The following is a 20,443-nucleotide window of genomic DNA, read 5'->3' as shown; positions in this document are numbered from 1 at the left end:
AATGACTCCTAGAGGACAACCATCCAACCTTTCAATGAAGACATCTAATATAGCTGAACAACTGATATAGATAGCACAAGTTGTTTCATCTATCTACATACCCAGGTTTCAGAACTTAACCAACAAAGAGCTAACAGATGCATCCCATATTTCTACATTTGACAGTGATTTATTTATTTAGCTGACCATTCCAAATTTACAACTCTCCATTTACAAGTCTTACATTTTCTCTGCAAAGACTTGTGATCAATTTTAACTATCATCTTCCCTTGGTCCTAATCCTGTCAAGAAAATATAATTAGTTTCGTCCTGTTATCTTTAATCTGTTTATTGTCCTAGCATGTTTTCTTCAATGAACAAACAGGCTTGAGTGAATGTTTCTGCTTTTCTTAATGACCAGGGTTACTTAAGTTCATGAATTAAACAATGTTTCCATTCAGCAATTTGAGTCTGCACCGGCTGATTGCCTGCAGCTATTTTCTGACAGCAGACCGAAAGAGGGAAGAAAAACAAATATAGCTGGTGTTCTTTTATTTGTGTGACTTTGGTATTTGCTTTAGTCTCATTCTTGACTATTTGGGGCTTGGGTCAAAAGCATTTGGAGTCCTTGGGGTGGGTTCTTACCATACTTCCTTCCTTCCTTCCTTCCTTCCTTCTTTCCTTCCTTCCTTCCTTCCTTCCTTCCTTCCGTCCTTCCTTCCTTCCTTCCTTCCTTCCTTCCTTCCTTCCTTCCTTCCTTCGAAATACTTATATTTGTTTTTAGTAAATCATTATAATTTTAGGAAATCCATATGATGTTGTAACTACCAACAACTTACAGACATATATAGATAAGAAGACATAAACATAATTATTCTTTGTACATTTACTACATTTTGAAGGTTTTGTTGCCTTATTATAACTGAGTTATTCCCAAAGTTTTTAACCAATACTATCAAAACATTTTTAGGAACTGTCCTTAATACAGGTGCTCCTGTTCTTTTGACCAAAAAAAGAAATCACAAGATATTTTGTTCCATCATCGTAAATGAAAATGGTCAGTCTGCCTTCTGGGGGTGTTAGTATGAGAGAATGTTTTTGTTTTCTTCCTTAATCTTTGGTTCATCACTTTCTTCTCTTAATTGGGAATTTATCCTCCCTCCCTTCCATATGCCATTGCTTTCTACAAAGGCTCAGAAACATTAATTTTTACAAATGGTCAATTAATCTTCAATACCCTTACAATCTAATGATAAAATGATTCCTTAAAATACTGTAATAGGGGAAATGATCTGTAAAAGATCATGAATTAAAACCTCCAATTTCTCACCTTCCTCCTGAAAGAAGAAGTCATCAGGAGAAAGTCATACAGTAAGGTGGGGATCATAATAAGCCATTTCTACATGACAAGATCAAGTGGGCAGATTGGATTTTAGCATTGTTAGAGATAACCTAGTGGTGGACAATAAAGGATTTTAATAATTATAAATATTTTACCGAGTTCAAAAACCTACTGGTAACAATGTGGAGACTTCAGAATAAATGCTCTTCTTATTTGATGAAGTAATCTAATTGCCACTTTTTGTACGGCACAATATTGATAATTATCTGAGATCACATTTGTGATACAAATCATCTGGGCCTGCCCTGAATGTCTACAATATAATGAATTTCCCAATAAGTGGTTTTTGGAAATGTTGCCATAGAAGTTGTACTGAGTAAGTCAATTTATAGTACTGTTAATTAAAAAAACACACAAATAACTTAATAAGTACTTCACTTTTTAAAGATCTACATTGCTGCAACCTAAAAGTTTATTTGAAGCTCTTGATTAAAAAAAAGTTAGTTTCTTTCAAGGTTACTTTCCTATCCCTACTGCAACTCTTCATGGGCCCCCTTTGTCCCTGCCCCCTTCCCCCAAATCTAGTTTTCACAACCATTTTGTCTTTGAACCAATATAAGGCAACAAAAATCACTTTTGCTATAATCATGGTACTCTGAAAGTCATTATAGATCCTGCCCTTTGAGTTAAAGTCAACTTAAACAAAAATACAAGTTCCTTCTCATGCACCTTTTTATCACAAAAATTGCATAGATAAAATGTGTTTCAGTAAAACATTTTAAAAATAGGCTGAACAAAACAAAATTTCTTGTGACACAATTAATACAATTTGAAAGTTACTATAATAATTGTTGTTTAGAGGAAAGCCAATGTAAAATTTGAACTCCATTTTGAAACATAATTTGTATCAGTACTGATCAACTGAGAATTGAACTCCTTTGGGATAGCTATAGACTTTTCATGGATGAAACTTGTTCTTATCTCTCTAGTGCTACCAGGCCTGAGAAAATGGTATTCATAGTGTTCGAGTCCATCTTGAATCCTGGTGCATCGAAAAGGAGTCTGATCTTTGAGTTCTTTTGACAGACTGCAAAGCGAAGGCAGCACTATGGAAAATCAATCAGGAGTTGGTGAATTCCTTTTGCATGGATTCCCTGACACTGAGGAGCTAAGAATAGTTCATATCATTACTTTTTTAGTAATTTATTTGGTGGCACTCACTGAGAATCTCATTATTTTTACTGTCAGTCTTTACAGCCATCAACTTCACTCACCCATGTACTTTTTTCTAGCCAACCTATCCTTCCAAGATCTTGGCTCCATCTCTGTCACAATTCCTAAATCAGTATTGAACTCTTTGATGAACACTGAAACTATTTCTCACTCTGGGTGTCTCTGTCAAGTTTTCTTCTTTGTTTTCTTTATAACATCTCATCTCTTCCTCCTTGGTGTCATGGCATATGATCGTTATGTAGCAATCTGCTATCCTTTACATTATGAAATGGCAATGAACAAAAAAGCCTGCGTCCAAGTGGCAACCAATGCATGGATGGTTGGCCTTTTCTACTCTACACTCTATACTGGAAATTTATTCACAGTGGAGTTCTGTTCCAGAATCATCAATCAATTCTTCTGTGACATTCCTCAATTACTCCAAATCTCCTGCTCAGATTCATACTTCATCGAATTCTGGACTCTCATCTTTGGTTCTTGTTTAGGATTCATTGAGTTTGCTCTAATTGCTTTTTCTTATGTGCAGATCTTCAGAGCAGTTTTTAGAATCCCATCATCTCAAGGAAAACAAAAGGCCTTCTCTACTTGCTTACCCCATCTCACAGTCATTTGTCTCTTTACGGTAGGTGGTACCCTTGCCTATTTCAGTCCAACATCTACCACCTCTTCAGCCTTATATCCATTTATATCTGTATTTTACTCTGTGGTACCACCACTGTTAAACCCACTAGTTTATAGCATGAGGAATAAGGAACTCAAAATGGCATTCTGGAAACAAATTCTCAATATTTGTCCTAATTACTTGTGCAAAAATCATTCTTGGTTTCAACTATTCTGGTAAACTTTGCGTAGATATGTTGCCATCAAAAACTCATACATTTCATATCAATGTGTAAATTAAGCATATTCTTCTCACTTAAATATTCAATGTAATATAGATTGATTAATGAAGCAGGATGGAAAATATTTAAGCATTACTATTTGATATATGTAAATATATATTTTGAATTATCTGTGTTGAATATAGTGAAGGATTATCGATAATGACATCATTAATATATTTTATGTTTTAAAATATGCATGTATTTTTTCAGTTTATTTTTTTTTAATGGTATGGGGAAAAATCTTATCATTTTGCTTATTATATATGCGTATAAATGCAGGAATGGTCTGCTTTGTTAGTGTTTTTTTTTTCTACAATCATTCACCAATATTACCTAGGTGGCAATGAATTGCCATGATGTTTCATTTGTTATGGATATATTTTAGAGGACTTTGGCTGGCAAGCAAGTTTCTTTTGGCAGAACCTGGAATAGTCCATAGGGAAAAAGGGGGGAATGAATGGGAATAAAATTTGCAGGATATTATAAATTATTTATTTATTTATTTATTCGTGCCCTAGATTTTAGAAAGGTAGTGTTTGAAGGATATGTATTTAAGCAGTGCTCTCTGAACCACTGTTTAATGAATCTAGCAATTTGACATTAGATAAGTAGTAAACCAAAATTATAGGGTAAATAAGTCCAACAAATTTGTAAGTACATTATGTTCAATGAAGTGTCAAATAAATAAATCAATAAAAACAAAGCTTGAATTGAAACTTTAGTTCTTTCTACTAGGACCTACTATAATGTTAACAAGCCTTTGCACCCTCTTCTTACCTTTTCAGAACACCAGTGCTGTTAGTTGAATAAGCTGGTGGCAAAAGAAATGGTCTCTCAGATCAGAATACCTTTCATATTGAAGAGGCAGATGTTTTATTAACACCATTAGCAGAGTAGCAAAAGAATTTCAGTTTATTAGGGTTTCATCATTGTTCTCCTCAGGCAGAGTTATGGTTTCATGGGATGGTGTAAATAGTACCTTGAAAAATAAAATTTTCAAGATTTGTAAATCAACCATAATTCTGATAAAATCAAATGTTGGTAGAAATTTATCAATGAGGATATATTAAATCATCAGTGGAGGATTGTCTGTTAAATGGATGGGATTAATTTGCTAATAACTTTATACTTGTACACATTCAACAAGAATTTAAGCTTGAAGGACCAGCTCAGGTTCCTATAAGCTATTGAATGTAGTCAAGGATTTGTACTCATCTGGTGTTCTACAAAAACTTTCAATATCCTGCATCATGTCATAACAGAATAAAAGTAGCAAAATGCTTTAAAAACCATTTTCCATCTATACCACTTCATAAGGAATATGAATTCATTCAGAAACGGATGATACAGTTCTACAAAGGAATTATTGAGTCCTCATTTGCATCTCTATGACTGTCTGGTTTGGCACAGCAACCAAACAAGACAGGCACAGACATCAACAGATAATTATAACTGCAGAAAAAACAATTTCAACCAGCCTGCCTTCCATTGAGCACCTATATACTGCATGAGCCAGAAAGACAGCTGTGAAAATATCTACAGACGCCATATATCCTGGACATAAACTTTCAATTTCTTCCCTCAAGGTGACATTATAGGTCACTGCCTATAATGTGTCAAAACAATTAGACACAAGGACAGTCTGCCCCCCCCCCATACCATCACTCTGCTAAATGTATAATTCCCAGAACACTGTTATATATGCCATAGGATGTCAAGCCACCCAGTACAGCTGTATCTTTCCTATTACCTATTTCCTTAGCTTCTTGGGACTATAACTTTGTTCTTTGTGTCTTATGATTTATGTTGATTGTTTTTAGTTTATGATTTATGTTGATTTCTTATTTAGTATCCTATGACTATAACTGAGTGCTGTATTTAATGATTTATCATGATTTTATGATTATGATCATGATTTATCACTTGTTGCTTCTATGTACACTGAGAGTTTATGCACTGGAGACAAATTCCTTGTGCATCCAATCACACTTGACCAATAAAGAATTATATTCTATTCTATAATCAAATTTATCATTAAATTTTACTAAAGTGTATAAAATATTTCATAGACTGATCATTTAAAAAAAAAATCCATATTTTTAAAAACATTTAAAACTTTAATGTTTTAAATGTTTTTAAATTTAATGTTTTTAAAAACATTCAGCATTCAGAGACCAACTGAGTCAGAATCAGAAGCTTTCTGAAGAAAGGGGGTGACCAAAGTCCATAAGGAAACTGTGATTAAAACTCTTTCCATTTTCTAGGAGAAATGTTGTGTACATATCGCACAATTATTGTCACTTTTTATCCTCTGTGAATGCTCCCAGTTAGATCTTTTGATGTTAATATGACACATGTCTGTAGTTTTCTTCTAAATTATAATAAAAATGATTTTCCGTTGTTTTATTCGTTTATTTGTTTGTTTTCTGTGTGCATGTGGACAACTTGCTTAATAACATTCACTATATGTTTGAGGCCATTATCCTGCTGCAGAATAAATTTGTGGCTAGTCACATGCCTCCCTGATGGTATGGCATGATGGATAAGTATATGTCTATATTTCTCAGTACTGAGGACATCAATGCTAATCCTGACCAAATCTCCAACTCCATTTTCAGAAATGCAACCTCAACCTTGGAAGGAACCTCCACCAATGCTTCACTGTTGCCTGCAAACCCTAATTATTTTTCTGCTCTCCAGTTACCAAACTGCTACAGCCAAATCTTTCAAATTTTGACTCATCAGTCCAAAGCGCCTGCTGCCATTTTTTTTTTTTGCACCCCAGTTCCTATATTTTCATGCCTAGTTGGGTCTCTTAGCCTTGTTTCCACATTGGATTATGGATTTTTGGCTACAATACTTCCATGAAGATCACTTTTATCTCTTGACAGTAGATAGATATATCTGGGTCCCACCGATTTCTGCCAGTTCTGTGCTGATGGACATCTTCCAATCTTGAAGGGAAATAAGCATGATATAATTTTTTGCCTGCTGCATTAATTTTTCTTAGCTAACCACTGCATCTACAGTCCTCAGTATTTCCCATTTCTTTGTGCTTCTTCCAAAGAGCTTGAACAGCACATCTTGAAACTCCAGTCTGCTTTGAAATTTTGCCTTGCTGAATCAGCATAACTACCTTTCATCTTGTTCCTGTGCTTGGTTTTGCCATAGTGTATGACCTGTCACAGGAAACTATTTTCCACAACCTTACCTTAGTAGCAGAATTTGGCTGTTCCTCACCCAGTTTTAAACTTTCTACATAGCTGTTCCATTTCAATTAATGTCTGTGTTTCAACTTACATATGAAATTGATGATCCTGAGTGCCTGCTTGGTATAATTGGTTAATCATAAACCTGACTCTAATCCTATAAAATCCCTGACTATATGCAAGTGTAAGAATTGATGATGTTTTGAAGGCAAAGGGTTGATTTGATTTGGGTTTTTCCCCTGTTCATTTACTTTCTATTTTGTTAATTAATAAAAATAAACTATTAACATTTCCATTTCTGAAAGTATTACTAATTTACACCATTTTTGCAGAATGCCTAATGGTTTTGCATATACAGTAGTATATTACGTGATTAAAATAATTTCATTGCAAAATGCCTGTTGACCGAAATTTTATATTTCCAACACTTAAAAGCTAGTAGTAAGTGAAGTAGTTTTCACTACTATAAAGTGCTCTCTCCTGAAGTTTTGCAAATCAGACACCAGATTATTTTTCTTTTCCTTTGTTTTTACCTTGTAGAATTACTGAGCTAAAATAACACAGTCTTTGGACATGCTTAAAAGAGTACAGAAAACTTTACAGTCCAGAATGATTATAACAATGCCAACAGATAAACTATAGGGAAATGGAAAATAAATTAACAAAATCTCATTGATGCCTCCACATAAAATCTTACTGATGGTTGAATAAAACCAATAGGAAAAAGACAAAATCTCCATGATTAAAGATGGTGAGCCATTTCCTTTTTTTTTTTTTTTTTTTTGGTTTTTGGTTTTTGGGGGAGAGAGCAGATATTGTTAATATCTTAAATTATATACAAAGCAAAATATCCTTGGGATAGTTTCAAAATGATTTTCGTAAGGCACTAGCAGTATTAAAAATATTAAAGAGAAAGCACGCAGAACTTTAAACTAAAACAAGGCAATTGATAGGTAAGGAGGCTGTGCTGTTACTCAGAAGACTGAATGTGGATTTAGAAGCAGGGATTTAATGTAATTTCACTCAAAGTTGATTAGTTTATCTCCATAACTTCCCAAAATTAATTTAATAGAATTTTTTAAATACAGTTCCTTTAACTTTAGGGATATCATGATCAAAAATGGATAATGACACATCTGGGTTTCTACTCTTGGAATTCTCGAAGATTTGGAAGCTACAGGCTATGTATGGAATTTTACTACTTATACTGTATTTAATGACAGTAACAGAGAACCTTCTCATTGTTATTGCAATTGTTTTTGACCATCACCTGCACACACCTATGTTCTTCTTCATGATGAATTTAGCCATGCAAGACATTGGTTCTATTACAGTCATTATCCCCAAAGCTGTTTTCAATTCTCTTATGAATATCAGATTTTTTCCTATTCTGAGCATTGCTCAAGTTTTCTCATAAATCTTCTTCTTGAGCTATTGTATTTCACTCCTTACTATTATGGCCTATGATCGATATGTTGCCATTTGTAATCCTTTACAATATGAAATTATAATGAACAGGACATCCTGCATTAAAATGGTTGGCAGTGTGTGGGTTGTCAGCTTTCTTAATACTGCATTACACACTATTGCAACATTTACTACTCCTTTTTGTTCTAACAATATCAACCAGTTCTACGGTGAAATTCCACATCTACTTAAAATTATTTGCTCTGGTTTATATGTAATTGAAATTGGAATTATAGCATTTACTGCTATATTAGTAATGGGTTGTTTTTTCTTCATTGTTCTTACTTATGGGCAAATTTTTTCTGCTATACTGAGAATCCCTTCTGTTCAAGGAAAGGAAAAAGCCTTTTCCACTTGCCTTCCCCACCTCATTGTCATCACCATATTTTTGTTTTCTGGTTGCTTTGCCTACCTGAGGCCCATATCTAACAGTCCTTCACACCTTGATTTCATAATTACAATAATGTATTCCATTATACCATCCATTTTAAATCCACTGATCTATGGCATGAGAAACAAGCAAATTAAAATTGTTCTTATAAGACTTCTTAATTTTAAGTAATTTCTTTTTAAAGAAATATGAGCAATGTGATTTATTTATCAAAATATAAAGAGAAAATGTAAAGAGAGAGGTGAATTGGGATACAAGACATTTATTCTGCAACGCTCTCTACATGGGGCTCACCCTGGGGTGCACCCGGAGGCTCCAGCTGGTCCAGAACGCGGCCGCGCAGGGGATTATGGGGGCGACGAGGCGCTTCCATGTGACACCTCTCCTGCTCGAGCTGCACTGGCTCCCGGTGGTCTTCCGGGTGCGCTTCAAGGTGTTGGTGACCACCTTTAAAGTGCTCCATAGCTTAGGGCCGGGGTACTTACGAGACCGCCTTCTGCCACCAATAGCCTCCCACCGGCCAGTGCGCTCACACAGAGTGGGCCTCCTCAGGGTGCCGTCCGCCAGACAATGTCGGCTGGCGACCCCCAGGGGGAGAGCCTTCTCTGTGGTGGCGCCCACCCTCTGGAACAACCTCCCCCCAGAGTTACGGATAATAACAGACCTCCGGATTTTTCGTCGGGCCCTGAAAACCCATTTATTTCAACTAGCTGGGCTGGCTTGAGTCAAATTTTAAACTGATTTTAAATTGGAATTGTTTTAATTACGGCCAAAAGATTTAATTATTTTAATCAGTTTTTAGATTTTGTATGTTTTGTATATATGTCTTGTTTTTACTTTGGCTGTTCACCGCCCTGAGTCCTATATTGGAGAAGGGCGGTATAGAAATTTAAACAAATAAATAAAATAAATAAATAAATAAATAAATAAATAAATAAATAAATATTCCCTTAATTTTGTAACTTTATTTCATTTATAAAACTTCATTCATCTGTTTTAATGTATTCATGGACCCAAAATTGCTATACATTGGATTTATGACAATTGTCTCTTATATGCCTTTTCAGCCTCAAGACACTAATAGTTAATAAAAAATGAGCTAAGCAAAAGATAGTAAAATATGATTGAATGAAATTGCAACTAATAGATAAAATTTATGTAACAAAGCTGGTTTGGATATGCTTCTTAGAATATTTATTTTTATTCTTCTTCAAGAAAGACTTATATTGGTATTTGGTAAGTTGTTATAACTTTAGGAAATAAATATAATGTGTTAACAACCCACATTTTACAGGCATATGTATATAAAAAGACATAAACATAATTATTCCTCGTACATTTATTATGTATTTTGAAGGTTTTGTTCCCTTATTACAACTGTGTTAGTGGTTAATCAGTCTTCAAAATCCCTACAATCTAGTGATGAAACATATCTGTAAAATATTATCATAGGGATAATATTCTTTAAAAAAATAATGACTTTAAAAGCCTGTTTCCTGGCCTTTCTCCTGAGAGAGAAAGTTGTAACAGGAGAAAGTCATAAAGAGCAAATCATAACAGACCATCTCTACATGAGAAGACTAAATGGCCAAATTAGATTTTTGCTACTGTATGAATTCTAGAGGTATCCTAGTGCTGCACAATGAAGGATTTTTAAAAATATGGATATTTCAACTGAGTTCAAAAACCTACTGATAACAATGTGGGGACTTCAGAATAAATGTTCTTCTTATTTGATGTGGGGATGGCCCATCAGGAATCTAGCTGCCACTTTTTGCATGGCAAGCTATTTATAAGTGCCTGAGATTTATAATACAAGTTATATGGACCTGTCTTGTACATTATCCTGTATCTACAAGATAATGCCTTTGCAACTTAAAGTCTTTTCACCACTCCTCTTATCTTTTCAGAAAATCAATATTGTTAGTTTGAATAAGCTGGTGGCAAAAGAAATGATTGTTCAGGCCACAATGCCTATCCATGTTGAAGAGGCAGATGTTTTATCTAGGGTTGCCAGATCTGCTTCCAAAAAATAGCGGACAAGCGGGGTGGTGGTGGTTAAGTAGTAAAAAAAAAAAAATACAATTAAATTATATATTTTCTTACAAACATTTTAACATGTCTTAAAATAATCACTTTTCACAAAACTTTACTTAAAATTCAAAATATCAAATATATTATAATAATATGTAAAATATTAAATTACATTTTACTTTGCTGTCATGTGTATTTTTTATTTGACTGCGCAGCTTTGATCAATTCTTTGTGTTTAAGGAATAATTCTTTAATTTCAGTACAACATTGAGAAATATTAAAAAATATACAAAGTTCACTTCGAAGTGATACAAGCAGTTGGTTATGTTCGTCAGTCCACAAAAAGTACGTCCACTTATCAAGGGATGAATCGCCCTGCAGATGAACATAAACTTCTTCTAAGGCAGAAATTTCATTGAAGAGAGTGTTGGGTGGAAGTTCTTCTCGCCATGGTGATAATAACCAGATATTCGTCGTTTCTTCTAAAGTTGGAGGATTATTGCGATCAATTAGATTGAAACAATTTAGTGTCTCATATACTGAATCAGTGAAATTATACCACTTTTCTAGGTACGCAATTGCTCTTTGATACACATTGATGGCTTCTTTCTTGAACTTTTGCACAGCATTCTCAGGCAAATGTTTTTTACATAAGGCAAATAAAACTTTCATTCCAAAAAACTGCTCATCATATTTTTTTTTTCAAAGAATCACGCAGCTTACACATGATAATGTGAAGATCACATTCAAGAATTTTCTTGCTTTCCAGCTTCAGTAGGGTGTCTTGCATTATTGACATGAAGAAGTGCGTGAAATATAAATACAATTCTGAAATTGTTGGTTCATCGTCCTTTGCGATTTCATTTTCCTGATCCAAAATAAGGTTCCAGATAACCTTACGACACTCATCAGATCCAAGAGAAATAAAATATGATTTTAGAGGTATCCAGTTTAAAAGAAGTCTTTCGACCGCTTTAAACAAACTTAACCAACGTGTTGGAACATGGCGCAAAACTTCATGGAATTCTGACTCACAAAACTCAAAAAATGATTTCAACTCTTCTTGTTTCTTTGCAGAATTCAAAAATTCGGCAAAAACCTTCAGCACTACATTTTTGATATCAAAAGATAACTGCTTTAATGCATTTTTTGCACTGTTGTGTAAAATGTGATTATTGCAATGAGCATTCGATATTTGTCTCATTCTAACTTATTAAAAAAAAGACAAAACGCGATTCTCTTATCCTTATTCTCTTAGACTGTACAGCTTTAGATTACGTACCATTTCATCATAAAGCTTTTGAATAAAAAAAAATGTCCACTATTTTGTGAAAAAAAATAGTGAACATAATGTGAAAAAAGCGGACTGTCCGCTCAAATAGTGGACACCTGGCAACCCTAATTAACACAATTATTGGCAGACTAGTAAAAGCACTTCATGCTTTATTGGGGTTTCATTGTTTTATTTTATTTTATTTTAATTTTTATTTATTTTTATATGCTGCCCTTCTCCGGAGACTCAGGGTGGCTTACAATGCGTTAAGAAATAACCTTCATACTTTTGTATATTTTATACAAGGTCAGCTTATTGCCCTCACAAGCCGGGTCCTCATTTTACCCACCTTAGAAAGGATGGAAGGCTGAATTGATCTTCTCATGCAGAGTTATGGTTTCATGGGATGATATAATGGTATCCTGAAAAACAAAATGTCCAAGAGTTAGATATCAATCTAAATTTTGGTAAAATCAAACACTGGAAATTTAGTTATGAGGATATATTAAATCATCAGAGGAGGAGAGTCTGTTAGATCAATGGGATTAATTATTTGCTAATAACTTTATATGAGTATGTATACTACATGAATTTATGCTTCATTATACAATACTTCAGACAGGAAGCTATGAAGGGCCAACCCAGACTCTTATAAGCTATCTACTAGGGGAAAAGTTGTATAAATATCACAACAATAATTTTCATTTTTTTATCCCCTGTGGATGCTCCTGGTACGATTTGTGATGTCAATATGACACATCTCTGTAGTTTCCTTATAAATAATAATAAAAATGATTTTCCATTGCCTTTTGGTCAAAATGTATTTATTTATTTGTTGTTGTTGTTGTTTTTATTTTCTTTGTGTGGAGAATTTCTTTATGCATTATATTATATAATATAGAAAAGTATTTCTCAAACTGAGCAACATTAGGAGAGATGGATTTCAACTCCCAGAATTTCCCAATCAGCATGTTTTAGAAATGCTGCTATAAAAGTTGTACAGAGTAGGTAATCCATAGTGCTGTTGATATACACACATACACATATACATACATACATACATACATACATACATACATACATACATACACTAAATTAACAAGTATTTCACTTTTTAAAGATCTGCCAAAATTTCATTGGTGATACCTAAAAGTTTATTTGAAACTCTTGTTTTTTTAAAAAAAGTTAGTTTCTTTGTTGAGGTTAATTCCCTATCCCTACTGCAAGTCCTCATGGGCCCCATTTGTCTCTGCCTCCTTCCACCAAATCTAGTTTTCACAACCATTTTGTCTTTGAACCAATATAAGGTGATGGAAATCACTTTGTGCTATAATCATAGCAATCTGAAAGTTATTATAGACCCTGCCCTTTGGGTTAAAGTCAACTTAAACAAAACTATTGCATAGATAAAAGATAACATTTTAAAAATGGGCTGAACAAAACAAAATCTCTTGTGAGCCAATTAATACAATCTGAAAGTTATTATAGTAACTGTTGTTTAAATTAAAGCTAATGTAAAATTTGAACTCCATTTTCAAATACATAATTTCATTCAGTACTGAATGAAACTGAGAAATGAACTCCTTGGGGATAGCTACAGACATTCCATGGATGAAACTTGTTCTTATCTCTCTAATGCTGACAGGTCTGAGAAAACGGTACTCATAGTGTACCAGCCCATCTTGAATCCTGGTGCATCGAAAAGGAGTCTGATCTTTGAGTTCTTTTCACAGACTGCAAAGCAAAAGCAGCACTATGGAAAATCAATCAAGAGTTGGTGAATTCCTTCTGCGTGGATTCCCTGACACCGAGGAGCTAAGAATAGTTCATATCATCACTTTTTTAGTAATTTATTTGGTGGCGCTCACTGAGAATTTCATTATTATTACTGTCATTCTTTACAGCCATCAACTTCACTCACCCATGTATTTTTTCCTAGCCAACCTATCCTTCCAAGATCTTGGCTCCATCTCTGTCACAATTCCTAAATCAGTATTGAACTCTTTGATGAACACTGAAACTATTTCTCACTCTGGGTGTCTCTGTCAAGTTTTCTTCTTTGTTTTCTTTGTAATGTCTCATCTCTTCCTCCTTGGTGTCATGGCATATGATCGTTATATAGCCATCTGCAATCCATTACATTATGAGATGGCAATGAACAAAAAAGCCTGCGTCCAAATGGCAACCAATGCATGGATAGTTGGCCTTTTCTACTCTACACTCTATACTGGAAATTTATTCACGGTGGAGTTCTGTTGCAGAATCATCAATCAATTCTTCTGTGACATTCCTCAATTACTCCAAATCTCCTGCTCTGATTCATACTTCATCGAATTCTGGATTCTCGTCTTTGGTTCTTGTTTAGGATTCATTCAGTTTGCTCTAATTGCTTTTTCTTATGTGCAGATCTTCAGAGCAGTTTTTAGAATCCCATCATCTCAAGGAAAACAAAAGGCCTTCTCTACTTGCTTACCCCATCTCACAGTTATTTGTCTCTTTACGGTAGGTGGTACCCTTGCCTATTTCAGTCCAACATCTACCACCTCTTCAGCCTTATATCCATTTATATCTGTATTTTACTCTGTGGTACCACCACTGTTAAACCCACTAGTTTATAGCATGAGGAATAAGGAACTCAAAATGGCATTCTGGAAACAAATTCTCAATATTTGTCCTAATTACTTGTGCAAAAATCATTCTTGGTTTCAACTATTCTGGTAAACTTTACATAGATATGTTGTCATCAAAAACTCATGGATTTCATGTCAATGTATAAATTAAGCATATGCTTCTCATCCCTATGCATGTTTAGCAAGATAGAGATTATTTTTATCAGGTATAATTCCTCAGTAAATCTGTGTATAATTGTAACATAAATCTCTTCCATTAAATATCCAATGTAATATTGATTGATTAATGATGCAGGATGGAAAATAATTAAGCATTACTATTTGATATAAATATATATATATTGAATTATCTGTGTTAAATATAGAGAAGGGTTTTTAGTAATGACATTATTAAGATACTTTATGCTTTAAAATATGCATGTAATATTTTTTCTGTTTATTTTTTAATGCTATGGGGAAAGTCTTATCATTTTGCTTATTATATGTGCATATAAATGGTGTGGTATATTGGTGTTATTGGTTTATTTTTTTCTACAAACATTCATCAATGTTAACTAAGTGACCATTGCCATGATGTTTCATTTATGGTGGAGATATTTTAGAGGACTTTGGCTGGCAAGCAAATTTCTTTTGGTAAAACTTGGAATAGTCCATTGGGGAAAAGGGTGAAAAATAAGTGGGAATAAAATTTGCAGGACAGTATAAATTATTTATTTATGCCCTAGATTTTAGGCAAGTAGGAAACCAAAATTATAGGGTAAAATAAGTTTAACAGATTTGTAAGTACATAATGAAGTGTCAGTTCTACTGGTAAGAAGTATACAGTATTATTTTAAAATAAATAAATAAATACAAACAATGCTTGTTTTGAAATCTTAGTTCTTTCTAGTAGGATCTTTCCAGAAGAAAATTTAAAAATGTTCAATTATTATTATATATGTTCCCGGCCCAAAAGACAAATTTGCCCCAATATTTTCTCACAATGTAGATTGGGAAACTAATCTTGGGAAATATGCAGGAATGGCAAAATTAACAATGTACATCAAGAACAAATATTTGACAAAATAACAATGAATATTGTTATATTATCTTATAACAATAAATTAATCTCACATATTTAGCATATGGTTTTTGAAGACTAAATATTTAATGTAAAATATTACCCAATACAGTAAATGCATCCATTTAAATATTAATGTTTAGAGTTATCTAATGGTTTTTGATTGTTTCTTAAGATGACATGAGTCTACATTTATATTTTAATTAATTATTTAATAAATGAAATAATCAAATATTGAATTTTAATTTTTAGCGCAATTGTAATTTCTCTGATCATTTACTGATATTTTATTTTCAGTCTGCTATGTCCTATGAGATGGTTTGAGGTTAAAGACTGCCCAAAAGAGGAGAATTAAAGCTCATTGCTACAGCACTTTCACCACCATGCCAATTTAGTTCTTGGAATTGACTTAGATGCTTTTATAACTGCAGCATGATCTTAACAACACTTTTAGATTAAAGGGATGCCAAATAGTCCTATGTGCACAAAAATGCATATTTTGAAATACCTTTTCAAACATACAGTCTATATATGACACACTCTCTCTCAATCTCTCTCTCTCCCTCTCTCTGTGTGTGTTTGCATTTGGTGACTGCTTGGACTAGTTCCTCCAGTTTTCTTGGTAGTTTTTCAGAAGCTGTCTCCTTCATAGAGTTGAAAAAAAATGACTGGCCCAAAATCACCTATTTGGCTTTGTGCCTAATGCAGGACTACAATTCATAGTCATCCACTTTCTATACCTTACCACTATGCCTAACTTAGTATGAGATATACAGTCATGTGAAAAACAAAGTACACCCTCTTTGAGCTCTATGGTTTTATGTATCAGAACATAGTAATAATCATCTGGTCCTTAGCAATTTTTTAAAAGTAGGTAAATACAGCCTCAGATGAACAACACTGGACATATTACACCATGTCATCATTTATTTTACAAAAAGAAAGCCAAAATGGAAAAATCATGTGTGAAAAAGTATGTATACCCTATGATTCATTAGCTTGTAGAATCACCTTTAGCAGAAATAACTTAAGTAATTATTTTCTCTGTGACTTTATCAGCCTCTCACATCATTGTGGAGGGATTTTGACTCAATCTTCTTTACAACATTTCTTTGGTTCATTGAGGTTTAAGGGCATTTATTTATGCACAGCTCTCGTAAGGTCCCACCACATCATTTGTGCATTATAGCCAAACAACTCTACTTTGGTTTTGCCTGTCCAAAAGACATGTTTCAGAAGTCTTATGATTTCTTCAGATGCAACTTTGCAAATGAACTGTGCTGCCATGTTCTTTTTAGAGAGAAAAGGCTTTCTCCTGGCAACTTTTCCAACCAAACCATACTTGTTCAGTCTTTTTGGAATTGTACTGTCATGAACGTTAACATTTAACATGTAACTGAGGCAAATAGAGTCTGAGATGTTGGAGTTTTTGCAATTTCTATGAGCATTGAACAGTCTGACCTTGGGGTGAATTTGCTGGGACATCTGCACTAGGAAGATTGGCGACTGTCTTGAATATTTGTGAATAATCTTCCTCACAAATGAAACAAACAAAATGTTACAAAGTTATGATATTTATGTAGTTACTTACCAAGAACATTTAAATTATATTAAAGTAACCAAAAGATCTTTACAATCCCCAAGGCATGTCACAACTTTTGAGTACACCAAATGTTTGGAAATTGAAAGTTGAATGTTGAATCTACAAAGAATCATGAACTTTAATTTTTTGGGAAATGAACAATTGCTTTTCTAAGATCATTGCTGATGTCTTTACTCTTTGACATACCTCAATAATGGAGACCAGCAAACACCTACAAATTTGGCCTTTATAAAGGTAGTCACACTTGCTGATGATCACTTAATCAAGGGCACTTGATTAGTAGCATCTGGTTCAGCCTCTTTCTACATATGGAAGCAGTAAGTGTGTACTTACTTTTTCACACATGGCATCTCCATTTGGCTTCCTTTTTGTAAAATAAATGATGACATGATATAATATGTTATGTTATTTTTGTTCATCTGAAGCTGTATTTACCTACTTTTAGGAACTGCTAAGGACCAGGTGATCTTTATTATGTCCTGATATGTAAAACCATAGAATACAGAGAGGGTGTACCTTCTTTTTCACATGGCTGTAACTGTAGCTACCAATAAATAAATTAACATTTCAGTAGCTATGAGACAGAATAGTCAGCAAGAAGCAATTAAAGAAATTTAGGCAGATCTAGACCTCCAAACAAACATTAAGTGAATGTGGGAAAAATATTGATGGTAAATATGGATAAAATCTCAGCTCATCAGTTACAAAAGTTTTATTACAGGTAACATTTTTTGTTGTTAGTTGACAAATCGTGTCCAACCCATCATGATCCCATGGACAACGTTCCTCCAGCCTTCCTGTCCTCTACCGTCCTCTGGAGTCCATTTAAGCTAATGCCTACTGCTTCAGTGACTCCATCCTGCCATCTCCTTCTCTGTTGTCCCGTTCTTCTTTTGCCCTCAATCTTTCCCAGCATTTGGCTCTTCTCCAGTGAGTCTTTCCTTCTTTGCCTTGCGAGACTCCCCCCTCTCGCAAGCCTGGCCTTCCATGTTATCGAAGGCCTACCTCGATGAAGGGCTTTGGAACCCAGAGAGGTGGCATGTCGCGAAGAGGGGGTTGAGGGTTTTTTATATAAAGTTTTAGCAAATGTCTTAAGGGGTTCCGGGGGGGAGGGTTGGATCAGAAGTAAGGCCGTGGGTATTGGGGATAACCCACTAAGGGGAGGGCCAGGTATGGCTGTGGAGCACGGCACAGGGGGTGGGGGGCCTGGGGTCAAGAGGGGGGATAAAGTTCATCCAGATAAGGTTTTTACCATCAGTACTGTGGGTGGGAGGGGTAGATATGGCGGGAGCAGGGGGCCATATCGTGTTAGGGGAGCGCGCGCCCGCTGTCTTCGAGCGGTGGCGCGCTCCGGCCCCCAAAGCTCCACTCGTTTTCCAGGTGGCGCAGATCCTCAGGGCCCTGCCTCCATCTGATGTTATGCAATGCCAGGTCTGTAGTAAATAAAGCCCCCCTCATTTGTGATCTTGTTCAGGAGGGGGGAGCGGACCTGGCAGGTATTACGGAAACCTGGTTGGGCCAAGAGGGGGGGGTCCCTCTTGTTGAAATGTGCCCACCAGGTTTCCGCGCATTCCATCAGCCGAGGTTGCAGGGTAGGGGCGGGGGGGTAGTGGTTATTATTAACGAAGGTCTGAGACCGAGGGAGGCCACTGTTCCTCAGATGGCCGGCTGTGAATCCCTCCTTGTGAAATGGGGCCACGGGGTTCAGATGGGTTTGCTGATCACGTACCTGGCTCCCTGCATGTGGCAGCAGCCCTGCCCGAGCTACTCAGTGTCATCGCCACGGTGGCGGTTGAGACCCCTAGGCTTATGGTCATGGGGGATTTCAACTTGCCGTCCGTTGGTGAGGCATCTGAGGTGGCTCGGGAGTTCATGGCTTCCATGACAGCCATGGACCTGACCCAGTTAATTCATGGCCCTACCCACACGGGGGGAAACACGCTGGATCTGGTTTTTGTCTCTGGACAGTGGTTGAATGATCTCGAGATAGGGGATATAGTCACCGAGCCCTTGTCATGGTCTGATCACTCTCTCCTTCGTCTCGACCTTCGAACCTCTACACCCCACCGCAGGGAGGCGGAGCCAGTAAGATGGTTCCACCCCAGGCACTTGATGGAACCTGATAGGTTCCAGATGGAGCTTGGGCCATTCCCTGAGGCTCTGGCACACACCTCGACTGGAGACCTAGTGGCCGCCTGGGATAGGGCGGCCACTGGAGCTCTGGATCGGGTCGTGCCTTTGCGGCCTCTGACCCGGCGCTGATCTCATTTAGCTCCTTGGTTCACTGAGGAGCTGAGGGAGTTGAAGCGCCGGAAAAGACGCCTAGAGAGTAGTTGGAGGGCCAGTCTTTCTGAATCTGACCGGACACTGGTAAGAGCTCATATTAGGAATTACCTAGTGGCGATAAAAGCAGCGAAATGTAGCTATTTTGCTGCTCTTATTGCATCATCAGATAATCGCCCGGCCGCCCTGTTTAGGGTGACCCGCTCCCTGCTCCACCAGGAAGCGCGGGAGGACCCCTTGGAGGGTAGAGCCGAGGATTTTGTTCAATATCTGTATGACAAAATCGCTCAGATTCGGGAAGATCTGGACTCCGACTGGATAGTCTCAGGGGGAGGGACTGGGGCAGGTCTTGAGAATGTTATCTGGGATGAGTTTGATCCTGTGACCCCTGAGGACGTGGACAGGATTCTGGGTAGACTGAACGCGACCACTTGTTTATTGGACCCGTGTCCCTCCTGGTTAGTGCTGGCTTCTCGGGAGGTGACACGAGGCTGGTTCCAGGGGATTATAAATGCTTCGCTGGGTGAGGGTGTCTTTCCTGCTGCCTTGAAAGAGGCGGTGGTGAGGCCTCTCCTCAAGAAGCCTTCCCTGGACCCGGCAATGTTGGTAAATTATCGTCCGGTCTCCAACCTTTGTTTTGTGGCGAAGGTTGTTGAGAGTGTGTTGCGCAACAGCTCCCCCAGCACCTGGATGAAACGACATATCTGGATCCGTTCCAGTCGGGCTTCAGGCCCGGGTACAGCACGGAAATGGCATTGGTCACGTTGGTTGATGATCTCTGGAGGGCTCGGGACAGGGGGTGCTCCTCTGTCCTGGTCCTGTTAGATCTCTCAGCGGCTTTTGATACCATCGACCATGGTATCATGCTGCACCGGTTGGAAGAGTTAGGGGTGGGAGGCACTGTGTTGCAGTGGTTCTCCTCCTTTCTCTCTGACCGGTCATAGGCTGTGTTGACAGGGGGACAGAGGTTGACCCCGAGGCCCCTCATATGTGGGGTGCCGCAAGGGTCGGTCCTCTCGCCTCTCCTGTTCAACATTTATGTGAAGCCGCTGGGC

At 36.5% G+C, this 20,443-nt stretch overlaps 2 protein-coding genes and 1 pseudogene across 2 annotated transcripts; all 3 read left to right on the top strand.

Moving 5' to 3' along the window:
• Positions 1 to 2,429: 2,429 nt before the first annotated feature.
• On the top strand, positions 2,430 to 3,395 carry LOC117668744 (olfactory receptor 14A16-like). The gene has a single exon (XM_034422805.1). It carries the CDS (start codon positions 2,430 to 2,432, stop codon positions 3,393 to 3,395), a length of 966 nt encoding a protein of 321 aa, XP_034278696.1.
• Positions 3,396 to 7,767: 4,372 nt separating this feature from the next.
• LOC117668743 (olfactory receptor 14I1-like) lies at positions 7,768 to 8,676 on the top strand (annotated as a pseudogene).
• Positions 8,677 to 13,567: 4,891 nt separating this feature from the next.
• On the top strand, positions 13,568 to 14,533 carry LOC117668742 (olfactory receptor 14A16-like). The gene has a single exon (XM_034422802.1). The coding sequence runs from the start codon at positions 13,568 to 13,570 to the stop codon at positions 14,531 to 14,533; it is 966 nt and encodes a 321-aa protein (XP_034278693.1).
• The last annotated feature ends 5,910 nt before the right edge of the window (positions 14,534 to 20,443 follow it).

This window comes from Pantherophis guttatus, chromosome 4 (assembly GCF_059756535.1).
Source record: "Pantherophis guttatus breed Tessera chromosome 4, ASM5975653v1, whole genome shotgun sequence".
In the NCBI taxonomy this organism is placed as follows: domain Eukaryota; kingdom Metazoa; phylum Chordata; class Lepidosauria; order Squamata; family Colubridae; genus Pantherophis; species Pantherophis guttatus.
Note: the sequence above shows the minus strand (reverse complement) of the source record. Positions and strands in the feature narration are given on the sequence as shown.

What these genes read in the sequence shown, in the direction of transcription:
- LOC117668742 (XM_034422802.1), top strand. Translation starts at nt 13,568, where the DNA reads ATGGAAAATCAATCAAGAGTTGGTGAATTCCTTCTGCGTGGATTCCCT.
- LOC117668744 (XM_034422805.1), top strand. Translation starts at nt 2,430, where the DNA reads ATGGAAAATCAATCAGGAGTTGGTGAATTCCTTTTGCATGGATTCCCT.